Below are 17,179 nucleotides of genomic sequence, written 5' to 3' on the forward strand. Positions count from 1 at the left end.
CCTGGGATAAGGTGTCCTATCCTATCTTGCGGAAAGAAGGTGACATGGGGGTGCGCTTGTGAACTTTGCCCAGAGCAATCCTCATTTCCCATCAGTTAGGAGGGGAGGCAGGCATCGTTCAGACCCATTGAGGGAAGACCTCACATCTCTTCTCCTTTTGACCCCCAGGAGGCGCTCCAGAACCGTGACACATTGTTTCAAACATACTCTGGGCACAGGGAGAGATCCATTTGAAATACTAACAGTATCCAAGAGATGGCAGCGCCGCACCCGATTGACTTGTCTAGGCCAAGACATCAATCCTCTTGTCTTGCACCACAGTGCCATCTAGTGGCAATTCAGACTTTGGGCACCGGTTGCTTTTAAAGAGAAGTTATTCTCAACTCAGGTTTTAGGAACGGGTCAGAATTTCTACTTGTACATCAACTACAGACCCTGTTGCTCCTCTGCAGGTATACTAGCACCTCACTATTTTAAATATGTCACAGATTCAACGCATTTCTTTGGAGTGCGTGAATTATCCCTTTGTCAAACTGAATGTACAAGTGACAGAAGATGACGCCTTATACCAGCCTTCCTCAACCTGGGGCGCTCCAGATGTGTTGGACTGCATCTCCCAGAATGCCCCAGCCTGGGAGTTGTAGTCCAACACATCTGGAGCGCCCCAGGTTGAGGAAGGCTGCCTTATACAGTCAGGCTCATGGTTCATAACACCGGCCTTTTAGGCAAGGGTCTTCCTTAGCCCTACATGAAATCTTTACCTATTTCCTAGTCCGACGTGAAGCCCTCACTTAACATTCTAGTCCTCATGGTTCCGAATAAAGGGCCGATTTTAAGAGGAACGTAGGAAGCTGATTATATCGAATCAGACCCTTGGTCTATCAAGGCCAGTGTTGCCTTCACTGACTGCCAGCGTCTCCCCAAGCTGGAGTCTCTCCTCGCCCTTTCTGGAAACGCCGGGCATCGATCCTCTGTGTGCAAAGTGGACACCCGGCCACGGCTCCTTGAATGGGAAATGCCAGCCAGATCCAACCTTGCCCGTTTCTCCACGCAAAACCTCGAAGGTGCCCGCGTGCCAAGCCAGACCAGAGAATTGCAGCGTTTCTTCGGCTTTGCCTGTGGAAGATTCCTGCTACCATCACCGGCGTTTACGTTTGAAAGGTGATGGGAGAATTGCTCGCTCTGCTGGAGATGGAGGAATAGGTAGTGTTGGGTTCAACGGAGCTGAAGGCAAAAAGAAGTGGGGTGAAAAATACCAGCCAGAGGGCACAACCCTATCCTGTGTTTAGATGGGAAAAGTCCTACAATTCTGGCAGTTGTAGGCCTTTCCACCCACCTCAACATGCGTAAGACTGCGCCCTAAAGCTCAGACTGCCTTAGGAGAGCAATTTCCACCTTTTAGCACGGTGCAGTGCGGTGCGGGGAAATAGCACAAAAACGGAGAAATGTACAGTTGATTGACAGTGATGAGAAAGGGGGTGGGGCCAGAGGAAGAGGCGGAGCTTTGTGGGGAATCTCAGAGGGCCGCACATGGGCCGGAGATTCTGCACCCCAGCTGTAGAGGGTGACAAATTGCCCTTCCTGGCTAGACACAGGCTCAGATGTACCGGAGACCCTCCCCTTCCACTAGAGAGGCCCGCCCACCCGGCATCGAACACCCCTGGAGATCACAGGATCCATTCATCGCCCAATCCTGGGAGGCAGAATTGCTGGAAGCAGGCCTTGAAACGAAAGACACACACACACACACACGGCAACAACCGTTGAGATTTCCATGATGTTGAGGCTCTACACATATTCTTTACCAAAGTCCAGTGTAAACAGAAGAGACAAGAGAAAATAGGCTGTTCGTTCGTTTTCCTCTTGAATCCTCCTCTTGCACTTTTAAACTCTCCCTAGCCTGGCTGGCTGGGGAACATGGGAGTTGTAGTCCAACACACCCGGAGGGCACAAGGGTCGGGCAAGGCCGCGCTGTGGGAAAAGTAAATGCCGTGCGAATTCTATTCTCTGCCTGCTAAGTCTCTCTCTCTCCCCGAAGACTGAAAAGAGGATTCAAATACACCGCCGACGATTGTGACTTAAAAAAGAAAACACAAAACTTCAATGCCCTTTTCTGCCGACACCATGGGCGCACTTTCCTCCCATCCCTGGGCAGAGTTAAGGTGATGTGGGGGGGGGGGGGCAGGCCACGATGAGGGAGCTACAGCACACCCAAGGTTTTTTTGTTTTTAAACATGGACGACATAGATAAGATAGAGCGCGTTCGTATCCGTGTAGAAAATGCTCTAAGATGTATTGCTAACAAAGAAAGAGAGAGAGAGAGAGATCTGAGTCCTGAAAAGTTTAAAAAGCTCAGATCTGCTCCCTGCTTTGAAGAGTTTGGCGGCTCCTCTGTCAATCAGGCATCCTCTTAACTCTGCCGGCCAGGAGGGAAAGGGAAGGCGACACCATTCCGGTTCTGACAGGGGTCGGAGGTCGTCTAAGGTGTTTCTAGCAATGCAGGAGAGGACAGGTAAGCTCCTAGCATCCCACCCTGCCCCCAAAAGGAAGGAGACATGATTACAGCAGCAACTTGGGAGCAGATGAGATGGAAAGAGAGATACAATTCGAACCGTTCGAGTGGCCGGTGCCGGGGTGGGTGGGTTTCGTGCCCCCTAGGTGGTCAAAAAAGAAAAAAGGCATCGCCATGGCTACAAAACCGGGTGAGGGGGCTTAGAGTTCCCCCTCAGGCTCTGCCCCTTAACAAATAATAATAATCATGTTTTTAATATTTTCTTATAGACGGTTCGACACTTCTTTCTGGACAAAATCCAGAAAGCGCCCTGACCGCTAAGGGGGTGCTAAGAAGGGAACGTCCCCCCTCCTCCGGGAGTTTCACTCCGCCAGTTAAAATGCCATGAGGGGCGTCTCCGGGAGCCGATCGCCCCCCACACCGGGTCCACGGTGGCCATTTTGTTTTGCGGAGGGCGTCCGTGGGCCTGAAGAGAGGGAGCCACCCGTCCCACGAAAAGGGGAGCCCAGAAAGGGTGGGGCGAATGGGGCAGAAAACCTGAAAGTGGGCTCCAAAGAACACCCCCCCCCCCGGGCCTTTCCCCTCCGTCGGCCGATCTGTTGCCTTCCAGGGCAGTGTCAAAGAAAAGCGTCCGATCCTTCCCAGAAGCTGCTAAAAAGCGCTGTGGGCGGGATCCATTGTCAGTTATAAATACAGAAGTCTGCGCGGAACGTCAGAGCAGGTAAAAGAGCGCCACGAACTTTCGGGAGGCCTGGAACAGCCGCTCAAGCGATGGGCCAGCAACCAGGCGTGAACTGGGTTTGGTTGGAGTTGTTTTTTTCCCCGTTTCTTTTGCAGTTTCGGCAGGACGGGGAGGCAGAGCGTCTTCTTTGAAAAGAAAAATACATCGTCGGGAATGTTTTGCCGGCGGGGCGCCGCCGGGTCACCCGCCGGACAGACTCTGCCACGCTGACGTCGCTTCAAAATCCCCGGGGCTCTCGAGGCAAGGGGGCAGGCCCACCCGGCGAGGTTTTCAGACGGTGCTCAGCGCCTGGTGGGGGAGAAACAGAAAGGAGGAGAGTCAAGCTGTCGAAGAAGAACAAGAGGGGACGATCCACATTCTGGGAGCGCGTTTCAGGGCCAGAGGAAACGAAGGCACGTTAGCAGGGCAGAGATCTTCACACACGTATGCGTTTAGAGACCTGAAGATTCCTTCCTTCAAGGCTGGGAGCGGCGTTAAAGGGACTTTCAGGATTTTTTATTTATTTATTACAGTCGCAGGCCAGCAATATCAACACCAAAACGTGCAAAGCAGAGATCAAAAGTGACATAAAACCAAAATACAGCTTGGTGAAGTTCGTTCTCTCAGGAGGATTGTAACGTTATTTTTCTAATTTGCACTGAGGTCATGAGAAACTTAGAGACCCTTTCAGTAGTATGGGAGGACACGTCCCTTAAACAGATGAATACCGACGTTGTGGGGTTACAGCCGGAAAAGGCTGTTAATAAAGGAAAGATTTAACTTTTTTCTGCATTCCTTGGAGCCGAACCGTCTCCAAGGTCAGCCCCATGTAGAGCGCATTACAGTAGTCTAACTTGGGAGTTACCAGATCAGGGCGCAGCTGGGCCACCTCCGAAGTCAGTAGGAGGCATTTTCTGCAATGCTTTTTCCTGCATTACAATGCAAAACGACATGTTCGACAGATTCTATTGCTCCAGTATCCGTTCATTAACCGGGATTTTACTAAATCGCCCTTCTAGTAATGCTGAGGGCAACACATTAAAGCGTTAAAGGGTCTTGCATACTTCTTATATAGGCGCTCTTGGTTTTGAGATCTGTTGGAGAAGCGCTCCTCTGCGTCCCACCAACGCGAGACATACGTTACGATGGGACATGGGACAGGGCCTTCTCTGTTGTGGCACCCCGGTTGTGGAAAGCGCTCCCCTTGGAGGCCTGACTGGTGCTGACGCCAGCTTCGTTACGAGTTAAAACATGGCTTTTCATCAAAGTTGCACCTAGTTTTAATCGTTTTTATTGCTTTTAAATCTTCTACTGTTTTTTTAAGCTTGTGAATGGTTTCCTATGTTTTTAACTAGGTGCCTTATTTATTGTTTTATACTGTTTTGAACTGGTTTTATCTGTCCGCCGCCCTGCAATCCCAAGGACAGAGGGCGAGATACAAAAATCTTTTAATAAACAAACAGTAAATAAAATGTTGTTGGACTGCAGGTCCCCTCAGCCACAGGCACTGGCCCTACTGGCTGGGGCTGATGGATGTCGGAATCCGATGACTGGAAGGCGCCAGGTTTGGGAAGGGTGGTCACGATCATAAACGGCCCTGCTTTCGTTACCTTTCGTGCAAATTCGGGCAGGACGAAAGCAGCACTGTGGACGTCCGCGTTATAATACTTGAGGCTCATTTTCTCCACTTGCGCTGGGGACAGCGGCTGGACCGGCTCTCGGAAATTCGTGTTCTGTGCGAGGAAGACAAGAACAAAACTCGTTTCTTACGTTTCTATACCGGCTGACAGCCGCAGCTCTCTGGGTGGTTTGCAAAGAGGAAAATACGTGACAAAAGCCGTTTGCATGCAAGCAGATAAACAGAGTGCGCAGAGAGACGCCAGAGATCTAACAGGATTCGAAATGATCTACCCGGAGAAAAATCCCGGGATCCGATTAAAAACTCCTCCTAGGCTGGCAGATGCCTGAGAGGACAGTTTTAAACCGGAGCCAAAAAGGTAACAATGTTGGCACCAAGCGGGATTCGTCAGAGATAGTTCCACAATTGGGGGGGCAGCCACCGAAAAGGCCCTGTCACTTGTGGCCACTTTCTGAGACTCCCTTGGAGGAAGCACCTGGAGGCAGGCCTTAGACGATGAACACAGTGTACGGGTAGGTTCATATTGGGAGAGGCGCTCCGTCAGGTATTGCGTTCCCTGTGTAACACTTTATAGTTCGAAACCACCATCGCTAATCAGCTTTGGAAACGTCCAAGCACCCAGTGCAAGCGGGCCAGAATCAACGCAACGTGCTGGGACCCTCTTGCCCCTGTTCTCAATCTGGCCGCCACGTTTCGCACGAGCCGCAGCTGCCGAACCGTCTCCCAGGTCAGCCCCATGTAGAGCGCATTACAGTAGTCCAGCTTGGGAGTTACCAGATCAGGGCGCAGCTGGGCCACCACCGAAGTCGGTAGGAGGCATTCCGTGCCACTGAGTCCACCTGAGCCTCGAGTGACAGGAAAATCCCCTGCGCGACAACCCGGGGAGTGCAACCCCTTCCAGGACAGGCTGAGCGCCCTCCATCCGATCCAAAGAACCACCCGCTAACGGCTTACTGACTCCTCCACAGCTGCAGAAGACAGTAGATCTCCCAAACCCAAAAGAAACACTGCAAACTGTTACGGCACTGAAGTGGTGTAGTGAAGTCCGGGTTTTTGTCGGTGTGGATCGACGGAGCTGCCTGTGGTTTCGGCCTTTCCTCGGAGGAGCGCCTGCCCGTCTGAATTTGCCACCGCCCCACTGGGGACCGGGCGGGGGCGTCTGCAGCTTCGGCTCGAGGCAAAAGGAGCTTAAGAGATCCCCGGGACTTGGCGATCGTCACGCGCAAACATGTACGGGTGCATCTAGCCTTGTTCAATGTAAGGCTGCTCCCCAGGCAAAAAGCTGCACGTGACGCGCAAGCGGCAATACACCAGTGTGGAAAAGAAGGACGCCTTCTTTCCATACATCCCGGGACTCGCCCTTCTCCTCCGTGGGGAGGCAGGGGGCGCCGCTAGGGAGGGGAGTATAGTGCAGTGGTTAGAGCGTTCTACCACCTTTCTCCTCTGGGGGGAGGCAAGGGGCGCTGCTAGGGAGGGGAGTATGGTGCAGTGGTTAGAGTGTTCTACCGTGTGTACATAATCCGTTTTAAATGTTGTATATTTGTTTCTAATGTTCCGTGTTTTAATCTCTGTAAACGGCCCAGAGCGCTTCGGCTATGGGGCGGTACATAAATGCAAATATTGTTTTAACTGCTTTTAAACTATAGATTGTTTTAACTTGGTTCATGGTTTAATTTGTTTTTAACTGTGCACACTTATTGTTTTACATTGTATGCTTTTAACTGCACACCGCCCTGAGATCTTAATGATATAAGCAGGGATACACACATTTTAAATAATAAATAAATAATACCGGGACTCAGGAGATGTGGGTTTGGGTCCCTGCTTGGGCCATGAAGCTGACTGGGGGACTTTGGGCCAGTCCCTGACGCTCAGCCTGGCCTCCCTCGCAGGGTTGTTGGGAGGATAAAATAGAGAGTCACACACAGACGAACACACACCAACAGAGGGAGAAAGAAACGCAGAAGCAGAGGAGAAACTTTCGGTCCTTACTGGGTTCTTGCTGCAGAGCATGAAGCCGATCTGCCCGCTGGGGTATGTCGGGATGGTGCAGTAGGCGTACTCCACGACGGGGAACAAGGTTTTGCAGAACTGGCGCATCTCCTTAATGAGGTCGAGGTGCAACCACTGGCATTCGCCTGGCCAAGACACAATTTGGGGAGGGAGATCAGCCAATTGCTCAGGGACGGGGAAAGAAAGAGGTCACGCTTCCCAGCCTGGTCCAGACACTGGGGCTTCCTCACCTCTCGAGCACTAGGGAGGCAAGCGCAGAATCGCAGCGGTTTTATGGGTCGGAAGGGGCCTTCGAGGCCATCTAGCCTGACCCCCTGCTCAAGGCATTAACCTCGCAGCTAAGGCACCCGCGACGGATGGCAGCCCAGCCTCTGCTTCGAAACCTTCAGCGAAGGAGGGCACACCAGCTGCTGAGGCGGTCTCCTCCAGCGTCAAACAGCTCTCACCATTAGGACGTTTTGCCTAACCTTTAGCCACGATCTGCTTCCCTGCCCTTTCCACCCGTCGGTTCAAATCCCGCCCTCGGGAGCAACAGAGGATAGATCTGCTTCGTCTTCTGCATGACAGCTCTTCAGATATTTTGAAGATGGCTGTCGTCTTCACTTCTCCAGGTTAAAAGTACCCAGCTCTTCTAAATGTTCGTCTCAGGACTTGGGATTCTAGATTCCTTAACCCTCTGGGCTTTCAAAGAATTAAATTTGGACTGGACCTCCAAATGCCCAAGAAAGGTGGCCTTTTGCCAATTAGGCCCAACGTCCCGGTGTTTCTTGCTGTGATGCTAAACCAGGGGTGTTGAACCAACCAACGCCCCGCAGGCCCCAATCCGGCCCGCCCAAGCCTGCAGAGAGCCGCGCTCGGTTTTGGCCAATCCTCACCTTGGCAGCAAAGGATTCCATCTTCCCGCAGGGCTGTCTTCATCAGTTGATAATAGGACTCTTTGAACAGGCTTTCTGCAGGACCTGAAGAGGAAGGGGCATCCCGGGTGTTATTCAGAGGGTAACAGGAAAAAAAAAAAAGCAAGCAATTGATCCTAACGACAACAAAACATTATTGATATTTTGCCGGGGATCAACAAACCCAAACCAGATCTAGACCGCTTTGTAGTAGCGTGAATTTAGCTTATCCCGTATGAGTTACAAATGGCAACAAAACGCACGGAGCTACTGAGTGTAGCTCCCTAACCTTCCATTGGTCCCTCTCTTCCTGAAAATAATTGCCGCCAAACTTTAGCTAATCCCGGAGTCTCAGAAGGGACAAGCGCCTCTCCCGGCGTGAACCTGCCCGTGCGCTAAGAACGTCATCTGAAGCCTTTCCCCAGATGCCTCCTCCGAGGGAGGGTCGGAGGATGGCTACATGGGAGAGGGGCTTATTAGTGGTGGCTCCCAATTACGGAACATTCTCCCTAGTGAGGCCCACCTGGCGCCAACGTTGCCATCCTTTTGGTGCCAGGTTAACCCTGTCCTCTACTTGTAGGCGTTTGGTGACATATGGAAAGATTTTTAACCAGTACAGGAACGTCTACTGTTCATTGTTTTTAATTGTTTGTGTATGTAAATGGTTTTAATATTACTTTTCACGTTGTATTTTTAAGGTTTTCATCGTTTGTAAACCGTCTAGGGAGCTTTAGATATTGGGCAGAAATGTAACAAAGAGTGCTTTGATTTTCCAGAAATGGTACACGGCGTATTTCACGCACTGGGGTGCACCAATAGGTACTAGTCCGGGTAATCAAGTCGGGGACGTTCTCAAAACTCACCCATGGGGTCGGAAGAGTCTGTGATGATGACGTCAAACGCCTCTTGGTTCTGCTTCATGAATTCAAAACCGTCTCCGACGTGTAGGGTGAGTTTGGGGCTGGAGTATCCCACGGCCATGCCCGGGAGGTATTTCTTAGATGCTTGGATCACGTCCTGCAACAATTTATTCATCCATTTATTCACCATCACTTGGTGGCAGCCTAAACTGTGTCCGGTATAGGAACAGCAACTTTACGAACAGGCCCTGGATTTTGCTTGCTTTCCTCCTCCTCCTCCTCCGCTTTTCCTTTTGTGCTATGACTTTTAGACGGTAAGCCCGAGGGCAGGGAACGTCTTGCTTTCTTAAAAATCGATTGTGAGACCCTCTGGGAGCCATTTCGGTGGAAGAGCGAGGCTTTACTTTGAAAACTTTCCCCCCTTTAAAAACCAGGAGACAAGCATTCGAAAGAAATGCATACATTTCAATAAAATTGTTGACAATCTCAGCAAGCGGTCATATGTAGATCTCCCATTCTGGGTCAAAGGAGAACAATCCCTCACCTTACGCCAAATTGTCTACAGAGTTTCTGGCTGGAGGGCAATAATAATAATAATAATAATAATAATAATAATAATAATTATTATTATTATTATTATTATTATTTATTTGTTACCCGCCTCTCCATCAGGACCGAGGCAGGGAACAGCAAGAAGTATAAAATACATAAAACTGAATTAAAAACATAGTATACATGATTAAAAATCCTAAAAACATCCTAAAATTCCACTGCCGGAAGAGAACAGGGAGCAGATAAAAGACTCTAGTTCTCATGGGTCTAAATAAAAGGCTGATTGAAATAGGGACACATTCTCACAACAACCCTGTGAGGTAGGTTAGGTCGAGAGTCAGTGACTGGCCCCAAAATCCCCAGTGAGCTCCATGGCTGGTGGGAGACTAGAACCCAGAACTCTCCCAAGTCCCAATCCAACTTCCTAACAACTGCACAACACTGGCTCTCCGGGGTATACTGCCGTAGCCCGAAAGGAAAAAAAATGAGTGGGCGCGTGCGATGGGGAGAAGTATTTATTTATTTATTACATTTTTATACTGCCCAATAGCCGAAGCTCTCTGGGTGGTTCACACTACGAGCCATTGCATCTGTTACAAAGGCATAGAAGAGATAAATTTCGCTTGAAAACAAGCAAAATTTGTCCATGCTAGGGCTTTGCATTGGTTTACCACAGTGTGCTTCCGCATTTTTCTCTCTCTCGGGGGGGGGGGGGGAATAAATAAATAGCAGAAACAGGGTGGCAGCAATTGCCCACCTCTGTTGTTGTTATTAATAACAGTAATAACAACAACCTCATCAACATAACAATACCTAATGACAAAAATGTTGTAGAAAAGGAAGAAGAAAAGAGAGAAAAATATACAACACTGGCAAAAGAAGTTAACGATTTATGGCAGCAGGAAAAGGTCACAATTATTCCGTTAGTGACATCGGTCACAGGCATCACATCAAAAAACTATACAGAGAACCTTCAGAAACTGGGCCTACCAAAATACAACCACACCCACACCCAAAAAGCAGTCATATTTAAAACATGCTGAATTGTCAGGATATTCCTGAATCAGTAAAAGACAGCAGGACCTGGCAAAGCCCGTCACGTCTGTCTAGAAAAACCACCACGAGCGAGAAAAGAGAATGATGATGATGATGATGATAATAATAATAATAATACAAACTAAAATAAAACTAAACAAACACACATTTGACCTTCAACAGTGCAAAGTTTCTGCTTGAAACCTGATTGCTTCTCCTTCACCATCTGCAGACTGAAATCCGGTATGTTTCAGAGCCCTTTAATAAATGATTTTATTACGCACCCATCCCTGCCCTGAGGCCCAATTTCTCAACCAGCGCCTTCTTTCGGAGGAACGTCCCGTTCCAAGCCAAGCCCTTGTCCTCCAGCTGTGTGCGAGAAACAGTGTCTCCTTCCTATCCTGCAGGTATGAAATCCTTCACTTCCTCCTCCGCCCACCCATGATAGACTTCGCAAAAGAAAGCCAGCGTCTCATGGCGCGGATGAAATCCACCCCGATGGCGTTGGCATCTCCCAAAGCGCTCTGGACGAAGGAGGCCTTGAAAAAAATCACCCAGAAAACCCCAATCTCGTCGCTGGGCAAAAGGGAAACACAGGGAAAGGATTTTAATTGGGATAATCTACAGATGCAAGTAAGAGAACTTTCCTGTTGCCCTGTGATCTCATTAATGCACACTGGCTCTTTTTGAGAAGACATCTGGCACACACAGAGCTACACGTACCTCGTCGATTTCGCACTGTATTACTGACTCAACCGAAGGATGCTTCACCACTTCTCTCAAGACTCCTCCGTCGCCCCCGCCAATTATCAGCACCTGAAAAAAGAGGAAAGTGCACATTTTATTGATTTGTTTGTCTATTTATTTAAAGTGTTTATACACCCCCCGCCCCGGCCCAGAATGCCTCAGAGATCAGTTAGAACAAAACAGCTCCCCGGCCTCCTCAAGGTTTGCAATATAAAAAGGTCACGACACAGAAGAAAAAAGGGATGCGGAGGGCAAAGGAAAAGCCAGGCACCAATTCTTAACATTGTACGGTTCTTATCGGGATCAGCTGGGAAAGAAACAGGCTGCTGGCGGCTAAATAAGACAAACCTCAGTGGACATCCAAAAAATAGTCTTATGAGCTGACTCCCCTCAAAATGGCAGCTGGAAGCTGTTGGTCTTATAGCCTGGGCCTCAGCCTTTTCATCAGAGAGCGCCTTCCTCCACCTTGGGACAATCTATCAACTGTGAAGATAGACAAACGCTCATCAAAAGCTCTCCCCCCTGACTTTTTCTGCTTTACGAATTTAGTTGAGCCGCCGGTATATTTCTCTCATGAGGACTAGACGCATGCGTATTTATTTCAGAAGCCCACATCAGCGCTAGGATGCGATCTCCAGAGCGACTGAGGCTGCGGCCACGTACGCTTTTCAGGTTTGAAGTGATGCGCCTTGAAAAATGCGCAAGCTGCATCACGGGGCTTGCAGGAAACGGAAAACAGGGAGCTACGGCTATTGGGCGGTATAAAAATGCAATATATATATAAATAAAAATAAAAACCACTCAGTTCATCTTTCCAGAGTGGAAACAGAAGAAAGCAGAGAAACAGACATTTAAACCACCCCATCCAGAGGGCCGTAGTGGTATAGTGGTTAGAGCGTTGGACTGAGAGATCCGGGTTCTAGCCCTGTCAGCCATGAAGCTTAATGGCCAACTTCAGGCCAGTTACTGAGTTTCGGCTTGGCCTACCTTGCCAGGCTGTTGTGAGAATAAAAGGGAGATTCAATCCCTGACACCACCAGTTAGGGCTAGGAAAATCTCCTGCCTGAATTCCCTGGAGAGTCGCTGCTGGTCAGCGTCGACAACGACTGACTCATTATACAAAGGCTTCCTATGCCTCTGCAACTTCAACGCAACATTCATACTTCTAGTCCTCAAGAGGAAAAATATGTCACGGCAGGCTCAAAATATATCCTTAAAGCACAAAACTGTGAAGGGGAGGCTTAATTTTTATTACCCAGCTCGAGCGACGTCGTTGGGCGGAAAGGCAGGATATAAATTTCACGCAAGAATAAATAAATAAAAGAATAAATACGGTATACATTTATGGAATTCCTTGCCACAAGGAACGAGCGGAGGTGCCATTAAAAGGCAGTTGGGAGAGATCTATTCAGTGCTACTAGTCACAAAGGCTACTTGGCAACGCAGAGGCGGCATTCTGGCCTTGCTTGTGGGTGAATATGAATACGAGCCAACAGTGCGATATGGCTGCAAGAAAGGCAAATGCTATTTTGGGCTGCATTAATAGAAGTTTAGCTTCCAAATCGCGTGAGGTTCTGGTTCCTCTCTATTTGGCCCTGGTTAGGCCTCATCTAAAGTACTGCGTCCAGTTCTGGGCTCCACAATTCAAGAAGGACGCAGACAAGCTGGAGCGTGTTCAGAGGAGGGCAACCAGGATGATCAGAGGTCTAGAAACAAAGCCCTATGAAAAGAGGCTGAAAGAACTGGGCATGTTTAGCCTGGAGAAGAGAAGATTGAGGGGAGACATGAGAGCACTCTTCATATACTTGAAAGGTTGTCACACAGAGGAGGGCCAGGATCTCTTCTCGATCCTCCCAGAGTGCAGGACACGGAATCATGGGCTCAAGTGACAGGAAGCCAGATTCCGGCTGGACATCAGGAAAAACTTCCTGACTGTTAGAGCAGTACGACAATGGAACCAGTTACCTAGGGAGGTTGTGGTCTCTCCCACACTAGAGGCCTTCAAGAGGCAGCTGGACAACCCTCTGACAGGGATGCTCTAAGGTGGATTCCTGCATTGAGCAGGGGGTTGGACTCGATGGCCTTGTAGGCCCCTTCCAACTCTGCTATTCTATGATTCCATGATTCCCTGAAGCATCTGAGCTGACCACTGTCGGAGACAGGGTGATGGGTGAAATGAAAATTTTCATCCGATCCAGCAAAGCTCTTCTTACGATGGGGTGGGGTGGCGTTCCCCGAAAGGGCAACACAGTGAGGCTCACCTTCCGTGGATTTGGGTGACTGCACAGTGGTAAGTTGGCAATCATTTCCTGGTAGGAAAACTCGTCTCTTTCCGTACACTGGATTACACCATCCAGGACCAAAACATTCCCGTAGGTTTTGCTGCAGGGGGGGAGAGGCAGAAAGAGGAAATGGTAAGGGGAGAGAGAGAGGCAGGAGCATCTCCAAAAGAAGCCTTCCATCTTCGACTCCATATTCATGCTTCTAGTCCTTATGAGGAAAATATATGAGCAGGCTTGGCTAAATTCCCAAATTGGAAAACAGCCTCTCCCCTGCCCCGGAGCATCAAAAACCTAAGTATGCATTACTGCATTGGTTTCCGTCCATTCATTGCAGAATGTTCCCTCCCTCATGCATCTCCCCTTGTCCAGATTTAAACTGTAAGCTCCTTGGGGCATAAACCTGATTTTTTAAAAATCATGGTGATGTACAGGCCGCCGCCGCCTCCCAGGAGAAACATTCAGTGCTCCAACCAGAGAGTCATCCCCTCCCTTAGGTTATTATAACGCAGGGGTAGATAACATGGGGGTCGCCGGGTGTTTTGGACTGCAACTCCCAGAAGGCTTAGCCGGGGATTATGGGAGTTGTAGTATACAGAGATCAAGCCAGGTAATCCACAGCTACCTTGGTTTTTTGCCCCCACAGCTGACTGCCGTCAGGACTGAGCACACGCTTTCCTCCTTGGCCTGGTTTTTGGCCTCCTTGCGACCCTCCAAACCTGGGGTCATTCCCAGCCCCACATGCTGATAACCTGTGTTTTCCCTGACCGCCACCTTCTTTGCAGGAAAGGTAACTCTCGCAGGAAGGAGAATTGAGAATAAGAGCCGTAGCTGTTAAGCATCTCAGGTCTTTTGCCACGTAGGCCTTCTAGAAAACCCTGGGCTGACCCATTTAATCCAAGGCTGCCTATTCCCGTCTTTCTTATCGCCTGATTGCGTCACCCTTTTTAAAAGCTGCTGACGGAACCCAGGACTTTCCTCTACGCTCTGGTCTCCTCTTGGCGTAAGGGAATCTCTGATGTTTGGCATGGAGAAAGAGGTCGTACCTCAGTGATGGAGCATTGACTTTGCACGCAGAGCAAACTCCAGGGAGGGCGAGGAAGGAATCCGGCCTGAAACCCTGCTGCTGCCAGTCAGTGTTGACAATACTAGGCTAGACAGACCAAGGATCTTCCTTGATATAATTTATAACTTAAGGCAGCTTCTGACCTGGGGAGAAATCTTTCCCAGGGGCTGAGATGCTGCCACCGCCCAGGAAAAGCCTCCAAAAGAGGCTGCTTCTTTGGGGAGGGGGGCAGGGCCTTAGCTCAGAGGGACTGACCCCCACTCCCCTTTCTGCTCCAGATGTTGCAAAACAGCAGCCAACAGGGGGGTGGGGCGGGCAGGATGCTGCTCTCGAGGGCTTTGACAGGGTTTGGGTTCAGCTGTCTGGATTCCCCTGTCCGTCTTCACATGCTAAAGACCCTCCTGTCCCTGCAGCTCCCATGGTGGATGGTTTGACAATCTCTGTCTTCCCATGTCCGTCCTCACGTGCTGAAGACCCGCTTGCTCCCCCCCACCACTCCTGCCCTCCTAGTTCTCTCCCCCATGGGCGGCATCCTGTGCTGGATGGCTTGACAAGCTTTCACATGTCTATAGATCTCTGCGTCCGTCCTCACATGCAAAAGACCCGCTCTCCCCTCCTGTCCCTGCAGCTCCCATGGCAGAAGGTTTGACAATCTCTGTCTTCCCGTGTCCGTCTTCATGTGCTGAAGACCCGCTTCCTCCTCCTGTCTTGGTAGCAACACATGGCCAGCATCCTGTGCTGGGTGGCTTGACAAGCTTTCACGTGTCTATAGATCCCTGTGTCCGTCCTCACGGGCAAAAGACCTGCTTCCCCCCTCCTGTCCCTGCAGCTCCCATGGCGGAAGGTTTGACAACCTCTGTCTTCCCGTGTCCGTCTTCATGTGCTGAAGACCCGCTTCCTCCTCCTGTCCTGGTAGCAACCCATGGCCGGCATCCTGTGCTGGGTGGCTTGACAAGCTTTCACGTGTCTATAGATCCCCGCGTCCGTCCTCATGTGCAAAAGACCCGCTCCCCCCTCCTGTCCCTGCAGCTCCCATGGCAGAAGGTTTGACAATCTCTGTCTTCACGTGTCCGTCCTCACGTGCTGAAGACCCGCTCCCCTCTCCTGTCCCTGCAGCTCCCACGGCGGAAGGCTTGACAACCTCTGTCTTCCCGTGTCCGTCCACATGTGCTGAAGACCCGCTTCCCCGGCCGCCCACCCCACCCCCGCCCGGCTTCTCACCTCTTGAAGACGAGGATCTCCTGGAAGGGCGATCGCTGCTGGTGCAGCACCTGCTCCACTTGCAAGGAGAGCGCCTGGCCGGGCCACAGGCTGCACGTCTCGCGGAACCAGCCCTCCTGGATGGCGCCGGCTCCTGCGGCGGCGGCGGCGGCGGCTCCCGGCCCGGACGCCATGGCCGGCCAGCGGGGCTGCAGGCAACGCGGCTCCCCGGCAGCCGTGCAGAGGCGGCGATCGCGGCTCGCGCGCAGCCTGCGGGGCCACCTGGGCGCGCCGCAACCTATCCTCGGCTGCGCGGGAGGGAGGGAGGGAGGAGGCGTGGCTTCTGCCTGCCCGGCGGCCAATGAGACGGCGCGCCTGCCCGGCCGAGCCGGCGTCCTATTGGCAGCGGGGCGGGAAGAGGGGGCCGCGGAGGAGGCAGGCAGCAGGGGAGGCTGCGCGCGCGCTCTGCCGCTTTGGCCACGTGGGGCGCTGGGCGTTCCTGCGCGCGCAGGGTGGGGGGAGGAGGAGGGAGGGGGCAAAGCGCTGCGCGGCGGAAGGGCGGGGCATGGGCGTGCGGCGCTGATTGGCTGCGAGGAGGGAAGGCCGGAAGCGGGGAGCGAGCTCCCTCCACGTGGCCGCGCAGGGGCTGGCTTACACCAGAGTAGGTGCGTTGTTCTCAATGGGCTTACTCGCTTACCGATTTTTTTATTTTTTTAAAAAAAGGCTACGCAGGCTCCTGTGCTTCCTTACACGAGAGTAAGTGGGTTCAACTCAATGGGTTGTTTTTTTAAAGCCCATGCAGACTTCAGTGCTTACTTACACGAGAGTAAGCCCATTAAACTCAACGGGGCTTCTCTTTCACAATTTAAAAGGCTACGCAGGCGCCTGTGCCTGCTTACATGGGAGTAAGTGGGTGCAACTCAATGGGGCTTCTCCAGTGCTGGTTTTTTTTAAAGCCCATGCAGACCCCAGTCCTTACTTACACGAGAGTAAGTGTATTGTACTCGGTGGGGCTTCTGTAACCGTTCTTTAAAACGCTACATACACAGGAGTAAGTGCACTGAACTCAATGGGGCTTCTCTGGGGACACGGAATAACAGGCTCAAGTGACAGGAAGCCAGATTCCGGCTGGACATCAGGAAAAACCTCCTGACGGTTAGAGCAGTACGACAATGGAACCAGTTACCTAGGGAGGTGGTGGGCTCTCCCATCCTAGAGGCTTTCAAGAGGCAGCTGGACAACCATCTGTCAGGGATGCTTTAGGGTGGATTCCTGCATTGAGCAGGGGGTTGGACTTGATGGTCTTATAGGCCCCTTCCAACAATGCTATGATTCTTTGAGTTTGTTTCGCCCTTCCTTGCCAGAAAGAGCACCTATAATCAAAACCTTGAAACTAAGCACTGGTGCTCGAGGTCTGCTTTTTTCCTCCTCCTTCCCCATCCCTTTTTCCTTTTGTGTCGTGTCTTTTAGATTTTAAGCCTGACAGCAGGAACCGTCTCATCATTAATCTTTTTTTGTAAGCCTCGCTGGAAAGCCTTTTTTTTAGTGGAGTGGGTGGGAATGCTGCAAATTAATAAACAAATATTCAGAAGCCCCAGGATTTCTACAGAAGCACACCGGGGAGCGGGGGAAACGTAGGAGAAGACAGCAGACCTAGTAATG

General features: G+C 50.9%; 1 protein-coding gene across 1 annotated transcript; it reads right to left on the bottom strand.

Annotated features, from left to right (window-relative positions):
• Nucleotides 1–2,473: 2,473 nt before the first annotated feature.
• On the bottom strand, nt 2,474–15,711 carry SRM (spermidine synthase). Its single transcript, XM_063145459.1, has 8 exons — nt 15,539–15,711; nt 13,234–13,354; nt 10,949–11,041; nt 8,642–8,795; nt 7,761–7,844; nt 6,865–7,010; nt 4,844–4,966; nt 2,474–3,542 (listed from the first exon to the last, which is right to left on the bottom strand). The coding sequence occupies exons 1-8, from the start codon at nt 15,709–15,711 to the stop codon at nt 3,525–3,527; spliced, it is 912 nt and encodes a 303-aa protein (XP_063001529.1). The 3' UTR covers nt 2,474–3,524.
• Nucleotides 15,712–17,179: the final 1,468 nt, after the last annotated feature.

This window comes from Elgaria multicarinata, chromosome 20, assembly GCF_023053635.1.
Source record: "Elgaria multicarinata webbii isolate HBS135686 ecotype San Diego chromosome 20, rElgMul1.1.pri, whole genome shotgun sequence".
Lineage (NCBI taxonomy): Eukaryota > Metazoa > Chordata > Lepidosauria > Squamata > Anguidae > Elgaria > Elgaria multicarinata.

Coding starts and splice junctions, on each gene's coding strand:
- SRM (XM_063145459.1), bottom strand. CDS start 15,711: ATGGCGTCCGGGCCGGGAGCCGCCGCCGCCGCCGCCGCAGGAGCCGGC. Junction 11,042..13,233: donor GTCACCCAAATCCACGGAAG/GTGAGCCTCACT, acceptor CTCTTTTTTCAG/GTGCTGATAATTGGCGGGGG. Junction 7,845..8,641: donor AGACTCTTCCGACCCCATGG/GTGAGTTTTGAG, acceptor CTTCCTCTTCAG/GTCCTGCAGAAAGCCTGTTC.